The sequence below is a fragment of the Balearica regulorum genome, chromosome 14 (genome assembly GCF_011004875.1).
Source record: "Balearica regulorum gibbericeps isolate bBalReg1 chromosome 14, bBalReg1.pri, whole genome shotgun sequence".
Taxonomy (NCBI): Eukaryota; Metazoa; Chordata; class Aves; order Gruiformes; family Gruidae; genus Balearica; species Balearica regulorum.
The window spans coordinates 258,321-272,046 of NC_046197.1; the positions used below are offsets into that span (position 1 = coordinate 258,321).

A 13,726-nucleotide genomic window follows, 5' to 3' on the forward strand; every position below is an offset into this window, starting at 1 on the left:
ATTTCTTTGTGTTTAAAACCTCACAGTCTGTCTTAATGTCATTTGGCAAAAGTGAGCCTAGCAAAAGGATTGTATTCTTACAGCCTAACTTAACGTGTATTTTACGCTGTTTCTCTTTTATCCGAATCACATCATCTCTCATCCCAGATAAATGAAAGTTGATTGTGTGTTGCTAACACCTTGCAGCTTTAAAAGGGAACAAATGCTCTTCTGTAATCACAAGAAAGGAGGTGTAATTTTTTTAAGTACTGGTTCTGATTCCTATGGTAGACTTGTTAGATAAAGATCAAGTAAGAATGTTGCACTTTGAAAATTGCATAAGAACCTTGTCCTGTGTTAAGTACAGCACAAGTCCTTGGTTGCAAAACATTACGTTGTAGTCTTAGAAGCGTAGAAAGAAGAAATTGTCATGTTTAAGAGGAGATTCCCAGCTCTCCAAAAGAGTCTTCCACTGGTTTAGACCTGGGGTGGCTTATAAAAACTCGAACATCTCACTGCATTTTTCTGAAGAGTGGTTGCGGGTGATGCTGATTTTGGTGGAGTGACATGTATTTATAACATCACATGTGTATGGGTATGCATTTGCACGGCTGGATCTTTCATTTGGAGCAATCATGCACCGGAACAAGTTTTCAAACTCCCAGATTTTTGCAAGTAACTGCTTCATTAGTAATTCTTCGTTAGTCTTCCCTGCGCTGCAGACTGCCAAGTAAGCACACAAACTAGCTGAGAGGGCAAAGGCTTCATGAAGGGAGAACTGGAATGTGATGACTCTTTATTTTCACTGTTCCTACCTTTATTTTTAGGTGGATAATTGAAGATTTTAAAAGCAGGAGAATAATTAACATGGATGTAGATTGCTTCCTTTTAAATCCTTAAGAAGCTGGTTATAGAGATGCTTTCAAAATAAATGTATCCCAGAACTCATTTTAGGATTTTTTTTTCTTTTGGGGGGGTGGTGTTGCTCAGATTTAAAAAAAAAAAAAAAAACCCAATGGAAAAAGCTTTTCAGGCAAACTTTGCCAGTGTGCTCACATTCCTTTGTAATTCAGGGGAAAGTGAAATACATTAGGCGTTCATAAAAAAAACACTTCTGTGGCTAAAGTGGTTTTGTCCATCCAGGAGCCTACATTTAGTCATCTGGTTCTGAAAACGTTGCTTGTTTCCTCTGATTAGCATTAAGCTGTTTTTGTGATTACACTGAAATCATTTTAACACAAAGTTGGTAGATAAGTCTGTCTTTGTCATTTTAAACTAGGGTCTGATTCATTGTCAAAGCTCTCCTTTGTGCTTATGGCTGCAGAAGTATCCAAAGCAATGAGCCGAGCTGGATGTGGCTCCCTCTCCAAATTCCTTCTTGCTTGAGTAATAGTTAGTCACAAAACCAGTGCCGCTGTCTTTGCCTTAGTCACCAAGCCCATGCAGTTGCTTCTCGCTGTCCTTTATGCCGAGCAGCTCTGGGGAGGGGGATTATCTGTGCTAGATAAACCTCCATCCTGCCTCCATCTCACCTGGGGAGAACAGGAAACGATTATTTGGAAAGCGTGCTCCTGCGTGTAGGAGACCTGACCCAGCCCTGAGTCAGCTTTATAAAGCCACACCTTGCTCGCCAGGTATGCGGGGAGGCCGTCATGACTTCCTGCTGGCCCCGCTGCCTGGGTTGCTCCTCTCATCTGTCTGTAAATGTGTTCCTAGCGGGGATGTGGCTGTGCTCTGCCTGTGAGGCAGCTGAGGTCAAGGGTGTTTGAATTACGAGGGGGATGCTGTTTACTTGAGAACTTAAATCATCTTTTTGTTGCTGATTTGTTGAGTCTTTAAAATTTATGGAAGTAATTTTTCTTTTAAAATGGCTTTATTTGGCCAGGACTGCAAGAGATGAAAGGTGGGGTATGAGTTTGCAAAAGTCCCGTCATTAGGAGGTATGATGAGCCATACTGGCTCTGCAGGACTACAGAAACCAAAGCACCAAATTAGGGAACTTACCACATTTTGCAAGAGGCAGTTTGGTGAGGGACACTTCCAAAACAAAGCAAAACATGGAGATTTGCAGAGTCTGAGTGAGTTTGCCTTCCCCAGCTTCTCTGTGTTTGACCTGAGTCTGCTGTTTTAAGTCTGGTTAAGGTGCAATATCTGAACTGAAGCAATGTGCCTCTGAAAAACTGCTCTAAATGGGTAGTTTTGCCAAGAAGGGGTGTCCCCCTCATGGAATCCCTGGGATTGATAATATATTTCTGCTGCCACCTACTGAAAGGTTTCCAGTTGGCTTACTTTTGTAGTAAACATCAGGCTAGGGTGCTGGAGTTCACGGGAATAATCTGTCCTTTCCCAGTCACAGAGAGCAACTGTCTCCACAGCTATGAAAATGCTGTCCTGCGGTGGAGACAGCAGGTATGTGCAGTGGGCGCCCAGCTGGGCTGGGGCCTGGGGAGAGAAAGGCCGCTCTGCGGGCAGGTTTTCCTGCCCGTGCCGTTGCCCCGTCTTCTCTTGAAGGTAGCCTCCCTTGGTACCAAGTGTGGAAAGCAGTGGGTGCTTTTCCAAATTTAGCTTTTTCAGAGTATGTTCCTCAGGGTTTCAAGGCTACAATGGGGGAAACCCTGCTGGTGGTGTTGTAGATAGGATCCGATACACGACGAAGGTGGATTTGCACCAGCAGTTCTCTAGGCAGGTGCTTCTGAAGATCCTCCTGAGTTGGCAAGTGCACTCATGTGCTGGATGCCTGCTCTACTATGCTCTAGTCCAGATGGTTTTGAAGTGACCAAGGGTCCCTATTACCTTCTGGAAAGAATGGCTAAGGGAAAACCCAGGGATCTGAATCATCACTTCTCCTCTTAGGTAAACGGCATCGTCGTGCTTCTGTCAGCAGCTGTCATCAGAAACCAGCTGGGCTCCCTTCCTATTGCAGTTCACTCACTCTTGAGCAAACTCTGGGCAACTTCCTGAGAGCAATAACCCTGCTTGGAAAGTCTTGAAGTATATCTAAATATTTGGTGGTTGCTGCAGCGTGGTAATTCCCAATGTGTACGTGTGCCACAGTGTTGCACTGGGTGAGGACTGGTGCTGGGTGGACCCATCAGGGCGTAGGACTGCCTGCAGACCCACCCCGCCCCGTTGCTGGTGCCCACTATTGCAGTTTCTCCCGGAGCAGCTGGGTGCTGTTCAGCAGGTCCACCTCCTTCCTGTTTATGGGTTCCAAGTGAAATCCCATTAAACAGAGCGCACGTCCTAGGCACATCGTATTCCATGATCTCAGGCTGACCAAAATGTTTTTGCCTTGCCCGCCGCGTGTGTGATGACAGCTTGGTGTGCTGGACTCTGCAAGGGGGGTTTGGGCAATTCCAGCCATCCGAACAGCAGTGGTGGTGTTGAGAGTGAGGGCAGGTCACGCCGCTGCCTGGCCCCCAGCGTGCGGGCAGCACAACTTGCCTTCCTCTCAGGGAGAATCCTTCCCCAGACCCGCGTGTGCTCCCAACTCTATCTCGGGATCTGCTGATCACTTTCCCAAAGAGTGCGCACACAGAGCTCTCGAGGAATGCCAGAAATGACCTGGGTGAACTTTGGGAGATACCAAAACTCTCGGCTAGCAGGTTTATTGAGATGGTGTCACAGGATGAATTGTATCAGGGCTCCTATTTGAGGCACCACATCACGCCTGAAGACTCTGCAGCATTCCTTGATGAAAGCCTTCTAAGCATGAGAGTGCAATGACAGCATCTGGGGCCTGGTAGCCAAACGTTGCTGCGAGCCACGGGGAGGGAGGTGTTCGCTGGGAAGAAACCTGCCAGCTCATTTTGTCTTTACAAGTTGGATGTAAAACAACCTTGTAGAAAAACAGTTTAAAAAAAAAAAAGTCTGAAATAAGGATCTGGCATTGGAACATGCCTTCTCAAATTCCATGGAAACATTTTTGTTTGGGTTTAAGTGTATTTGTGTTTGCAGGTCAGGAGCTGAAGCTCTTTTTCTCTTGCTGAGATGAAGAGGGAGAAGTGAAATTTGAAGAGCCAAAGGAGTAGATGTTGAATGAAAAACTGCTACTTGAAACAGGAAATTCACCTGTGTGAGACATAATGCAGCATGAATAAACTGTGGCTGCTGTTGTGTTGGTTTCCTGCTGAGAGCAGAAGTGCTATTTTGGCTCTTGGAGTTGAGCATGCATGCTGTGAAACACTCTGCTGAACTACCAGCTCTAGACAGCTCTACAGACACACGGGTCTGGCTAGTGGCTGACCAGCTCTCTGAAGGCAGAGGTGTCTGAATCACAGTGCTGGAGGAAATATATTGCTTTGATCATTGAAAGCCTGTCCAAGAGGAGCTGATTAATAGTTTTTTCTTTCTGTGGAATCTGTGGATGCTGGCTCTTTAATTTGCCAGGAATGTAACGTCTGGGTGCGTCATCGTGTTTCTCCAGCAAAGCACTGGCCTCGCTAGCAGCATGATGCAATGGGAACGGAGGTGGGGGAGGCTCAAGCAGGAGGTGACTTCCCACTGTGTCAAAAGGCCATGGGCCACCTCTGTTAACCACAGGCCCTTTTCTTCGAGGTGTGAACTGTAATTGATTTTGCATTAAATCTAGTATTTCCACAGCTGCTACCAAAAGCAAATAGCACAGAGATGATCAGGGAGCGAGTGTTGCCTGTGACAGGGAGCGAAGCATGAAGGAGAGCCATGGAACAGGATAATGGCAGGGGCGAGTATTTATGGCGTTGCTTTTGCTGTAACCACCAGCGCCAGGGCACAGGCTTGCTGCTCTGCCGCACATCAGTAAGAAGCGCGCGCAGTGAGGGACGTCTTGTGGGTGCTGCCATACATAGCCTGGGGCCAGTCAAGCTGGCGCTTGTGAGAGATTGTGCTTTGTACACAGGTGAAAGAGGCAACTGGGGCTGGCAGCGGCCATCCGGAGACATTGCCTGCAGCTGCCCAGTGCCGCTGTCCTTGCTGGGATTACAGGGTCCTGCATGAGGCAGCTGCCCTGCTCTCCTTGGAGGCAGGGCTGGGGTTGCCGGTGCAGGGCTGTGCAGCTCCTGGTGCAGGGCTGTCGGCTGCACGGCTGCCCTTTCTCCTGGGAAGGGTTTTTGGGAGATCAGTGCGTGTTACCTGTTGGATGGGGCTGTGTGAGCAGCTGATCCTATTGGCTGCAACTCTGATGACATGGGAGACAGTGCTTTTACTGTACATAGCTGTCCTGAAACCCCATGCAGGTTAGCCCCTTGCCCCCACACCTGGTTTAGGAAGGCTTGGAAGTGGGGAGAGCTCCTGAGAGCTGAGAGGGGACGGTAAGCACCAGGCTTGGTGGCACCATCAGGGTCAGCTGCAGGAGAGCCTCAGAGCCCTCTGTAGGTGCTGGGAGTTCCAGCTGGTGGGTGGGCTCTGCTGCCCAAAGAAGAGTTCTTGGCCATCTCCTCTCGCCTTCCATCTCAGTGCCAGGCAGCCATTAGCATGGAAAACCTACTCACAGAAAGCAGATTTAGATGAGAACGTTTCCTTTTGAGCTAGTTTTCAGACAGATTGCCAGGACCGTGATTTTTCTTGCTCCCAAGTGCTCCAGCCCTTCCTGGCTAGGGAAGGTGACTGCTGTTGGTAGCAGGATTGGCTTAAAGGAATTCTGAAACTACAAGCTGGGAGGCATTGACTGCACTGGCTTTTTGGGGGTGTCTTCTGCAGTTTTGTTCCCCATCAGCTCTTCTGCATGTGGCCCAGACCTCGCTAGCCTGTCACAGTAGCTGTGTGTTGGTCTCGTGCCCTTCCTGCGTGGGACAGAGTGGGGCAGGGGACGATCAAGGGGCTGTCACCACAAATAAGGGGTTAGATGAGAACTGGTGGGTGGCATGTGGTGGGAAGAAGTAAGGGTCCAAGAGCTGGTCCTGTGCTGGAGCAGGGCAGCTGGCTTGATTTCAGAGTGTGTGAGAAGCATGCTGCCCACCTGGAAATCTGTAGATGCAAATCCTGCTACCTTCCTACATGCCTTCAGCCACCTTCAAGGTGGCCTGCAGCTCCCCTTCCTTGCTTCTGTGGTGGAGAGGCTTCTTACACAGTGATGGGACCTGCAACCTCAGGTCATTCCTCCCTGCATGGGAGTTCATGTGCATTAGTTGTGGAAACAAAGTGGTTCTGAAACCTCCAAAAGCCACACAGGTGGCAGAGGCCAGTGCGCTCGCTGCCCTGGCTGAGCAGGCATTCAGAAGCTGTGCCTCTTAAATAAATTTCACTAACACTCAAGAAGTGTATTTTGCAGTGTGGTAAATAAATCTCTAGTGAGTGGATGTGGCAAACACAAACTAGGAGGAGGAACTGGCCCCTCACTGCAGCAGGACCCATCGGCTGCAAAAGCAGCCTCTTCCTGCTGTGCAGTCCGTATTTCCTCCTTGCTTACCTTGCCCCGCTTTTTGTGTAACTGCTGGGGAGACACCAGCACGTCGTGGCACTGCCCGGCCTCGCTGCTGAGCGTGGCCCTGTTTATAAGCTGTGAGTTTGGGCTTTTCTGGGAGCTGAGTGGCACGTGTTACCTTTACCCCGTTGCTTTGCCAAAGCAAGTCTCCTTTCTCAGTCCTACCCTGAGACTCTGTGACTCAGGCAGTGGTATCTCTTGCTGTTTTGGGTAACCACCTTGTCTGGCCAGAGGCCTGTAGGAGCTGGTGGGTGGGTGGGAGCGGTTTAGGGCAGTGCTGGTGTGGGGGGCACCTCGGAGCTCTGAATCTGCAGCTCATAAGCTGTGCAGCCTCTGAAGTCAGTGGCTTGCTGTGCAGGGACAGTGTGCTGCCTTGTCCCTTTGGGCTCCTGACTGGTGAGCATTTGAGTTTCTGGTGTAGAAGTAATACCAGAGGCTGCAGAGAGCAGCAGCCTTTGATTTCATGAGACGCCAAAACCAGCAGTACAGTTCTGGCATTGCGCTGGAAATTTGTTGCTAGCTGCACTTGGCACGGGCAACAGAGAATTAATGCTTTGGGTGGCAAACACACCTTCACAGGAAAATATATGCAGCTAATTGGGTGATGAGCTAAAACCTAGCAGCCACAGGCAGGCCAAAAACGTGGGGTCAGAGGACATAGGGTTAAGTAGAGCTGCAAGTCAACATCAAGTGCAACTGAAAGCATGTGAGTTCTGGAAAGGTTGGAGGTGGGGTTTGGGAGGCGGCAGTAGTGCTCCTCCCATGGGGAGCAGATACCACCAGCCTGGCAGATCTGGGTGGACCGGAACAGCCTCCAGTGTGACTTAAGAGCTGTGCTGTCTGACGTCTCTGGGAGAGCTGGTGTGACTGGGCAGTGCGTGTGTCAGCTGGCTTGCTCACAGCACTGCTCCCTGGGAAGGCGCACTAGGGAGAGACAGCGTTTCCTGTCTAGACCCCAGTAATCGCGGTGAGGAGGGGTTTGCACGCAAACTCCTGCTCTTCCTCCTGTGATTACCAAAGCAGAAGCTAGGCCACGGCTCCTCAGGAAGTAACAGCTCACTTCTGCTACGTGTCTCTAAAAATATGGTGAGCGTCTGCTCCTTGTTCCTCCTTGATTCGGGGAGTTGGAGTGGGAGCCAGCTGCTGTGCTGGCTCCAGCACTGCCTGCTGCCAGCCTGCAGGACAGCTGAGGAGGTTTGCAGCCCCCCAGCTGCAGGTGCAGGGCTTCCCTTGGTGTCGGAGGATGTTTCTTGAGCCCAGGCATGAGTCTCCCTGGAGGGTACTTTTGGGAGGATGTAGTAAAAGCATCAGGACCGCCCTAGATCCTCTTGCCTCAGAAACTACATCATTGGGGAGAATGATTGAGGAAATACAAATTCCTTGGATCCTCACCTGCCTAAGTCTGCAGGTGGTGCTTAAAGTAAAGAAATGGCATTAAATCATGTCCCTTTGCCATGAGCTGTGCAGCTCCAGCACCCTTGCTTCCCAGGGGAGAGCAGAGGTATGCCACTGTGTAGGAGTGGGCAGCGTGGACCTGTGTGGGCCATGACGGCCATGAACGCTCCTGCGCTGCGTCAGGCCACATTAGTCCTCGAGGAAGTGGGGCCCATGTGGTCACCAGCATGGCTCCCTAACGAGGGATGTTTGAAATCCTGCTGTGTCAGGAGAATGGAGCCGTCATTTGCAACCTGCCAGCTCTGCCCACACGTGGGGGCTTCCTTGTGGGGCAGCAGGGCTGCCTGGCTCTCCCAAGGTCCCTGGCTGGGGCCAGCCTGCCCGCAGAGAGCTGCTCTCTGGAAATGTCTCTTGCTGCCTGGTGGGAACGAGGGGGAGTGGAGAGGACAGAAAACCAGAACTGTTTCATAGACTAATTTAACTGCATTAAAAAAAATGAAAAAATTGTCATAGTAATAAATGAATGCATAGAAGTCGGCTCCGCTGCTGCCACTCTCCTCCAGTTAGCAGAGCGAGGTGGAGCTCAGACCCACGCAGGTTTTTCCGGGACCTGTTCCCCCTCGCAGCCTTCAGAGTCAGTTCCCTAGATGTGAAATCCCTCGACGTCTGTCTGGGCAGCGTGAGAATGGCACAGCGGTGGCAGAAGGCCTGCTTGTGCGTCAGCGAGTCGTTGGTAGCAGGAACCCGCGCTGCGCCTCCTCTCTCAGCGGTTTCCTGAAAAGCAGCTCTTGTAAGCGAGAGGGATCCCACATGCCTGGGGACCGCGTGAGAGGGACAAGGAGCCCTTTGCCCTACCCACGGCCTTAGCTGTTGCTAACAACCTTTACTGTTTAAATAAAAGCCTTTCAGTATTTAGAAACAGGGCTGGAAGAGATGTCCTCATGGCATGGGCATTTCAGCTGAGCGTACAGAAGTGTCACCGCAGGTCTGCTGCGAGGGGATGGATGGGGAGTGATGGCAGCAGGACTGTCACATCTGCTAAATGCATTTTCCTTCAGTGTTACGGGTCCCAGCTCTCTGTGGGCTTGCAGGAGTCAGGGGGAGACTGTCAGGGGGGCATCAGCTTTGCAGTTCTTGCCTGTCACCAGCTGGCAGTGGCCATGTCCTCTGGGTCATGCACAAGCTCCCCCGGTCTGCCCCTTGTACCAGGAGGGTGCTGCTCGGTGGAGGCCAGCACATGCTTTTGCTGTAGCTTGCACCCATGGGTGCTGCTCTGCTGCTGGCAGCTGGGTGAGTACCCCAGGGCATCATGTGTTTTTACTCTTCCCTCCAGCCCCCCTGCATGGCTGAGCAGTCCTGAGGATGCCCACTATCTCCCTTTAGCTGGGGGGGGGCTAGTTTTGGTGGGCTTTGGAGGCCATTCATACTGGGTTCCTCTGCCTGTGGCTGGAGAGGCAATTAGTGGAGCCTACGGCAGGATGCTCTAGGCTGAGCCCTGAACTCCTGTAATTGAATAATAATCCTGCCAGTGCTTATTGGCACCTAGCTTGGCCTGGAGACAAAGCTCTTCCATGGTCCCCAGGCCTGCAGGAAGGTGCTCAATGTGTGGCTGTAACCATGGTGGGGTAGTGGGAGCGTTGTGGTGCAGCAGTCCCCAGGAGGCTTTGCTGAGAAGAGGACCTTGTGAGGACAGCATGCCCCGCACCAGCGTGCAGCAAGGATGACGTATGGAGCCCTGCTCTGCCCCTGAGGGCTCTCCCTATGGTCCTCTGCAAGCCCAGCGCTGGGGAGCCTCCCCGAGGGTCCCCCCAGCCCATAACGAAATGCAGTTGGAGCAGTGCTCTCCCTGCTGCTGCCAGAGGAGGTCTGCATCCAGCGGCGAGGGCTGCCTGCACGTGGCAATGCCTTCTGGTGTCTGCTGGAGACTGTGGTGTCTGTTGTTTGGAAACCCTGAGAAAATAGTCAAAAGAGCCAAGTGCCGATTTTTCCAGTCACCTAGGAGCACCCAGACTAGCAGGAAAAAATGCTGCATGCTGAATTCCTATCTTGGGATGCACAGCTTTGGGCTGCTTCCCTGCCAAGCCTAGCCTAATTAAAGACGATTAAGGAAACACATGTATTTAGTGATGATGCCAGGGAATTTCTGATAGAAAGGAGAGTCTGGCCCAGCTGGGGAAGAGAGCCTCTTTTACCCAAGTGCAAAAGGATTTTGCTGTTGCCTCCATAAGGAGTCCTCAGCATGTTAATTCTTCTCTAGGCTCCAAGCACTACAGGATCTGATTTCCTTTTCCTTCCTTGCTGTGGTTAATGTATCCCACTTTTTGCAGCTCTGCTGTTGCAACAGTCCCAGCAGCTCTGAGGAGAAGGTTTCAGAGGGAAGAAAATTCAAAGTCTGTGTAAATACTGCCCGGGCTAAATATTAACACTTCCAGGATGCCTCTGGAAATGACTAACCGCAGTCCTCACTTTGGGAAACCCATAGGGTCGTGTGTGCCCTCAGCAAGCTGCTTTGCAGCTCTGCCCCAGGCAGCTCTCGGCCCCAGCACCGTGGCATGTGCTGTCACTACCAAGGTGGACCTTAACTCTCCTCTGGGTTTTCTGTCTTGCAGCAGAAGAAGTCGTACCTGGAGCGGAGCGTGAAGGAAGCAGAAGATAACATCCGGGAAATGCTGATGGCCCGAAGGGCGCAGTAGCTGTGCAGTTACCCCTGGGCCTCCTGCGACACCCTCTGGGTGGTTTTGGGCAGTTCTGCCTGCACGCTGCTCACTGCTGCCCAGCTGCACCAGCTCTGTCCTGTGGCAGTTTCAATAAAACTGCTGCGAAGCCTGAGCTCGTTTCCTCTGCCTACTGTGTTGGCATCTCAGCAGCTGCTCTCCCTGCGGGGATTTGATGGACGCGATGGTGGGATTTGGGATGAGGGCCCTTCAGGGAATCCTGCTTCACATTAAAGCAGCCGTAGCCCTCGCCCTCCAGAAAGACCCTGTGTGCTGCTCAGCGCTGGACGCGGGGGAAGGCTTGCTGCATTGTTCTGCTGGAGCGGGGCTGGTGGAACTGCGGTGGGGGAAGAGGGAGACTGGCAGGGCCGGGCAGGGCCAGCAGTTACAGGCACCTCAAGGTCCACAGTGGGTGGTCATTTATTCTGTGTCAGTGGTGACAGGCCCTGGTTCCCTCCTTGTACACATGGGCCTGGCAGAGCCCCAGTGCAGCAGCAAGCTCATGGAGGGCCAGTGCCACCCTGTGCTTTGCACTCACAGTGCACCAGCCTGGCTGCTGCCTTCCCGTACTCCTGGCTTCAGGGCTTTTCTGAAATGGAGCTTTCAGGGAAGTGTCCTCCTGCCAGCAGCTCGTTGGGATCTTGGAACTGGCCAGGAGCTTCCAGGTCTCATTGCCGACCCCCCCCTCCGCCATGCTCTTGCCCTGCGGGCACATGGGTGCTGTCACATTCTGGGCTGGCCCATTGCCACCCACCTTCCCCCCCAGGCCACATCACCTGCTCACCAGCTGGGCTGGCTTCATCTTTACTGCTGGTCACACACCTGCACTGGCTGTAGTCATGGACGTGGGGACCCACGGGCTGATCCCCCGGTGCACTCGCACCTTGCGCACACACACACGCACGCACACTCAATAGGGAGCCCTCACCCAGGACAGAGTTTAAGATGAATTTAATAAGCTCAGACTGTGCTGATCAGGTGCTGGACAAGTGCGCCAACCAGCTGGTCATTTGTACCCAACTGATCCTTTTGTCCCCATACCTCATGATTTTTCCACGCTTCTTCCTCCCAAAATCACTTACACCTCTGCCTTAGGGTCCTCCACTAAACATCCCATAACAAGTCCTGTGCAAGCCAAGCAGTTTTTCCTGCATCCCATAATGTGTCCCACCCACAGGCATCAGCCCCTTATTCTGGAAGATGATCTGCAGAGCTGCGCTGGGTCACTCATGGGGGTGGGACATGGGCTGAGACTCTGGGGACAGCCCTGGGAAAGGCCCTGGAGAAGGGGGCTGGATCCTTGGGTTAGGTTCCTGCCTGCTATTGTGCCTGTGTGCTCCTCTGGGCTTGTGGATGGGCCTCTGAGGGGCTGAGAGACCCTGTGATGGGCCTGGGAGTGGCCTGGCTGGGTTTTATTCGGCTTCCCTACTGCTGGGTCACTCTGAATGCCCGTGTGGATGTGCAGAGGTGTTTTCTCCCGTAACTGACCACAACCTGTGGTGTCTCTGGCTTCCCAATCTTTGCTCTGGTGCTTGCTGGCATCTGCTATGCTTGGCCACACTCTGCAAAGGCACAGGAATGGGCGAACCAGGTGGGGCCTGACTGAGGTGTCCCCCTCCATTTTGGTCCTGGAGCAGGGTGTGGGGTGCAGGCCTGGCCTTGGCAGGGTGGATCAACCCATAGCTGGGCTCAGCAGCCAGGGTCTCCCCTGCTGCAGGGACTGCTGTGCACAGGACTGGGCTTGAGCTTCGCCCTGCACACACACCCCCCACCCCCCACCCCCCCCCCCCCCCCAGCACCAGAATGGGGAAGGCGGTGTCCAGGCTCACTGGGGAACTGGCAGAGCTGTCTCTTCTCCAACACCCTGATTTTTCCACCCATAGCCCCAGGCAGGTGGCACCCCACATGCTACAGGGTGGCTGGAACCTGGCGCAGCCCTTCCCAATGGAGCATGGCAGATGTGGCAGCCCCGCGTGTCCCTAAGTACAGGCACTGTGGCACCAAGGGCAGGGTGCTGCAGGGATGTGTGCTGCTGTAGCCATATGGGCCCAGGATTGCAATCACTTTGCTGATGTTTGTGACGGGTGCCAGAGCAAGCGGCAGAAAGCAGCAAACCTGAGTCCGAGCCCACCCCCCCACCCCGCCCCCCCCCCCAGCTCCTGCTCCTACCTGAAGCAGAGCAAGAAACAGCCTGTGGCTCGGGGGGGGGGGGTGGGGGGGTGGAGGTGTGTGGTTTTTTTTCTCCAGGGCAGGAAGCCTTTGGGAGCTCAGCAACAGACTTCCTTTAGCTCAGCTTGGGCCACCCTTTCCCTGTCTTGGCACTTGCTGCCAGGTCTCAGGGAGGCCGGATGCAGCATACACAAACTGAGGGACGCAAGCATAGTGCCCTTTAAAGCTGTGTTGCAAAAGGATGCAAGATCACTAGGTGATCGTCAGCCAACGCAAAGCAAAGCCAATGTGTGTCAGTCCATCAGCTCAGTTCTACTCCCGAGGCAGGGAGAACAGCAGGGAGCCGGGGCAGTGGGCAGCTGGGTGGGAACCATCGCCCATGGTGACCAGCAGCAGGTTTCCCCACTTTTTTGCAGATGAAAGCTTTTTATCACCCTTCTGGCCAGATGTGTCGTGACACAGCTTCAGCTATAAATCCTCAGCACTAAATTAATCCATGGCCTCGTTTCTTCTTACCCATTAATTTATCCCCCCCCCAAGCCTGTATGCTGCAGCAGGGGGATGATGGCTCACTGCTCAAAACCCGAGCTGCTGGCGCACACACGCAGATGCTCCACCAGTGCCTCCCCCCCAGCTCTCTGCCATCCCAGGAGCTGCTGGGGGGCCCCCAGTCCCAGGAGAGGACCTGCAGATCCAGTACTGAGCAAGCGGAAGGATGAAAACCCAACTGAGCTGCGCTGTGTGGGAGAAGGGGGTTGGTCATGTCAGACACAGGTGCTCCACCCTCACCCACCCAGGTGGTTTCACTGCTCTCATGGCTTATGCATCAAGTTGCTGCAGAAAATCTCCCAGGTGCTGGTAATGGCAGGGCCAGACACCCCCAGCCCAGGCCGCAGTGAGGGGTTGAGGCATGAGCTTCTGCAGCAAAGCTGCTTGTAGCTGCCTAAAGCCAAGTCCACCATTGCTGCTGCAGAGTCAGCGCATGCGGGAGGCTGAGAACAGACAGCGATGGGGGAAGCGCACCCTCTACGGGACAGATTTATTGAAACAGTCGGCACCTAGCAAA

General features: G+C 52.9%; 1 protein-coding gene across 1 annotated transcript in view; it reads left to right on the forward strand.

Moving 5' to 3' along the window:
- The window catches only part of PFDN1 (prefoldin subunit 1), a 32,505-nt gene extending 21,899 nt beyond the window's left edge, over positions 1-10,606 (forward strand). The window contains exon 4 of the mRNA XM_075766621.1: positions 10,387-10,606. Coding sequence (XP_075622736.1) covers positions 10,387-10,470 — 84 coding nt within the window. The 3' untranslated portion in view covers positions 10,471-10,606. The remainder of the gene's footprint in view (positions 1-10,386) is intronic.
- Positions 10,607-13,726: the final 3,120 nt, after the last annotated feature.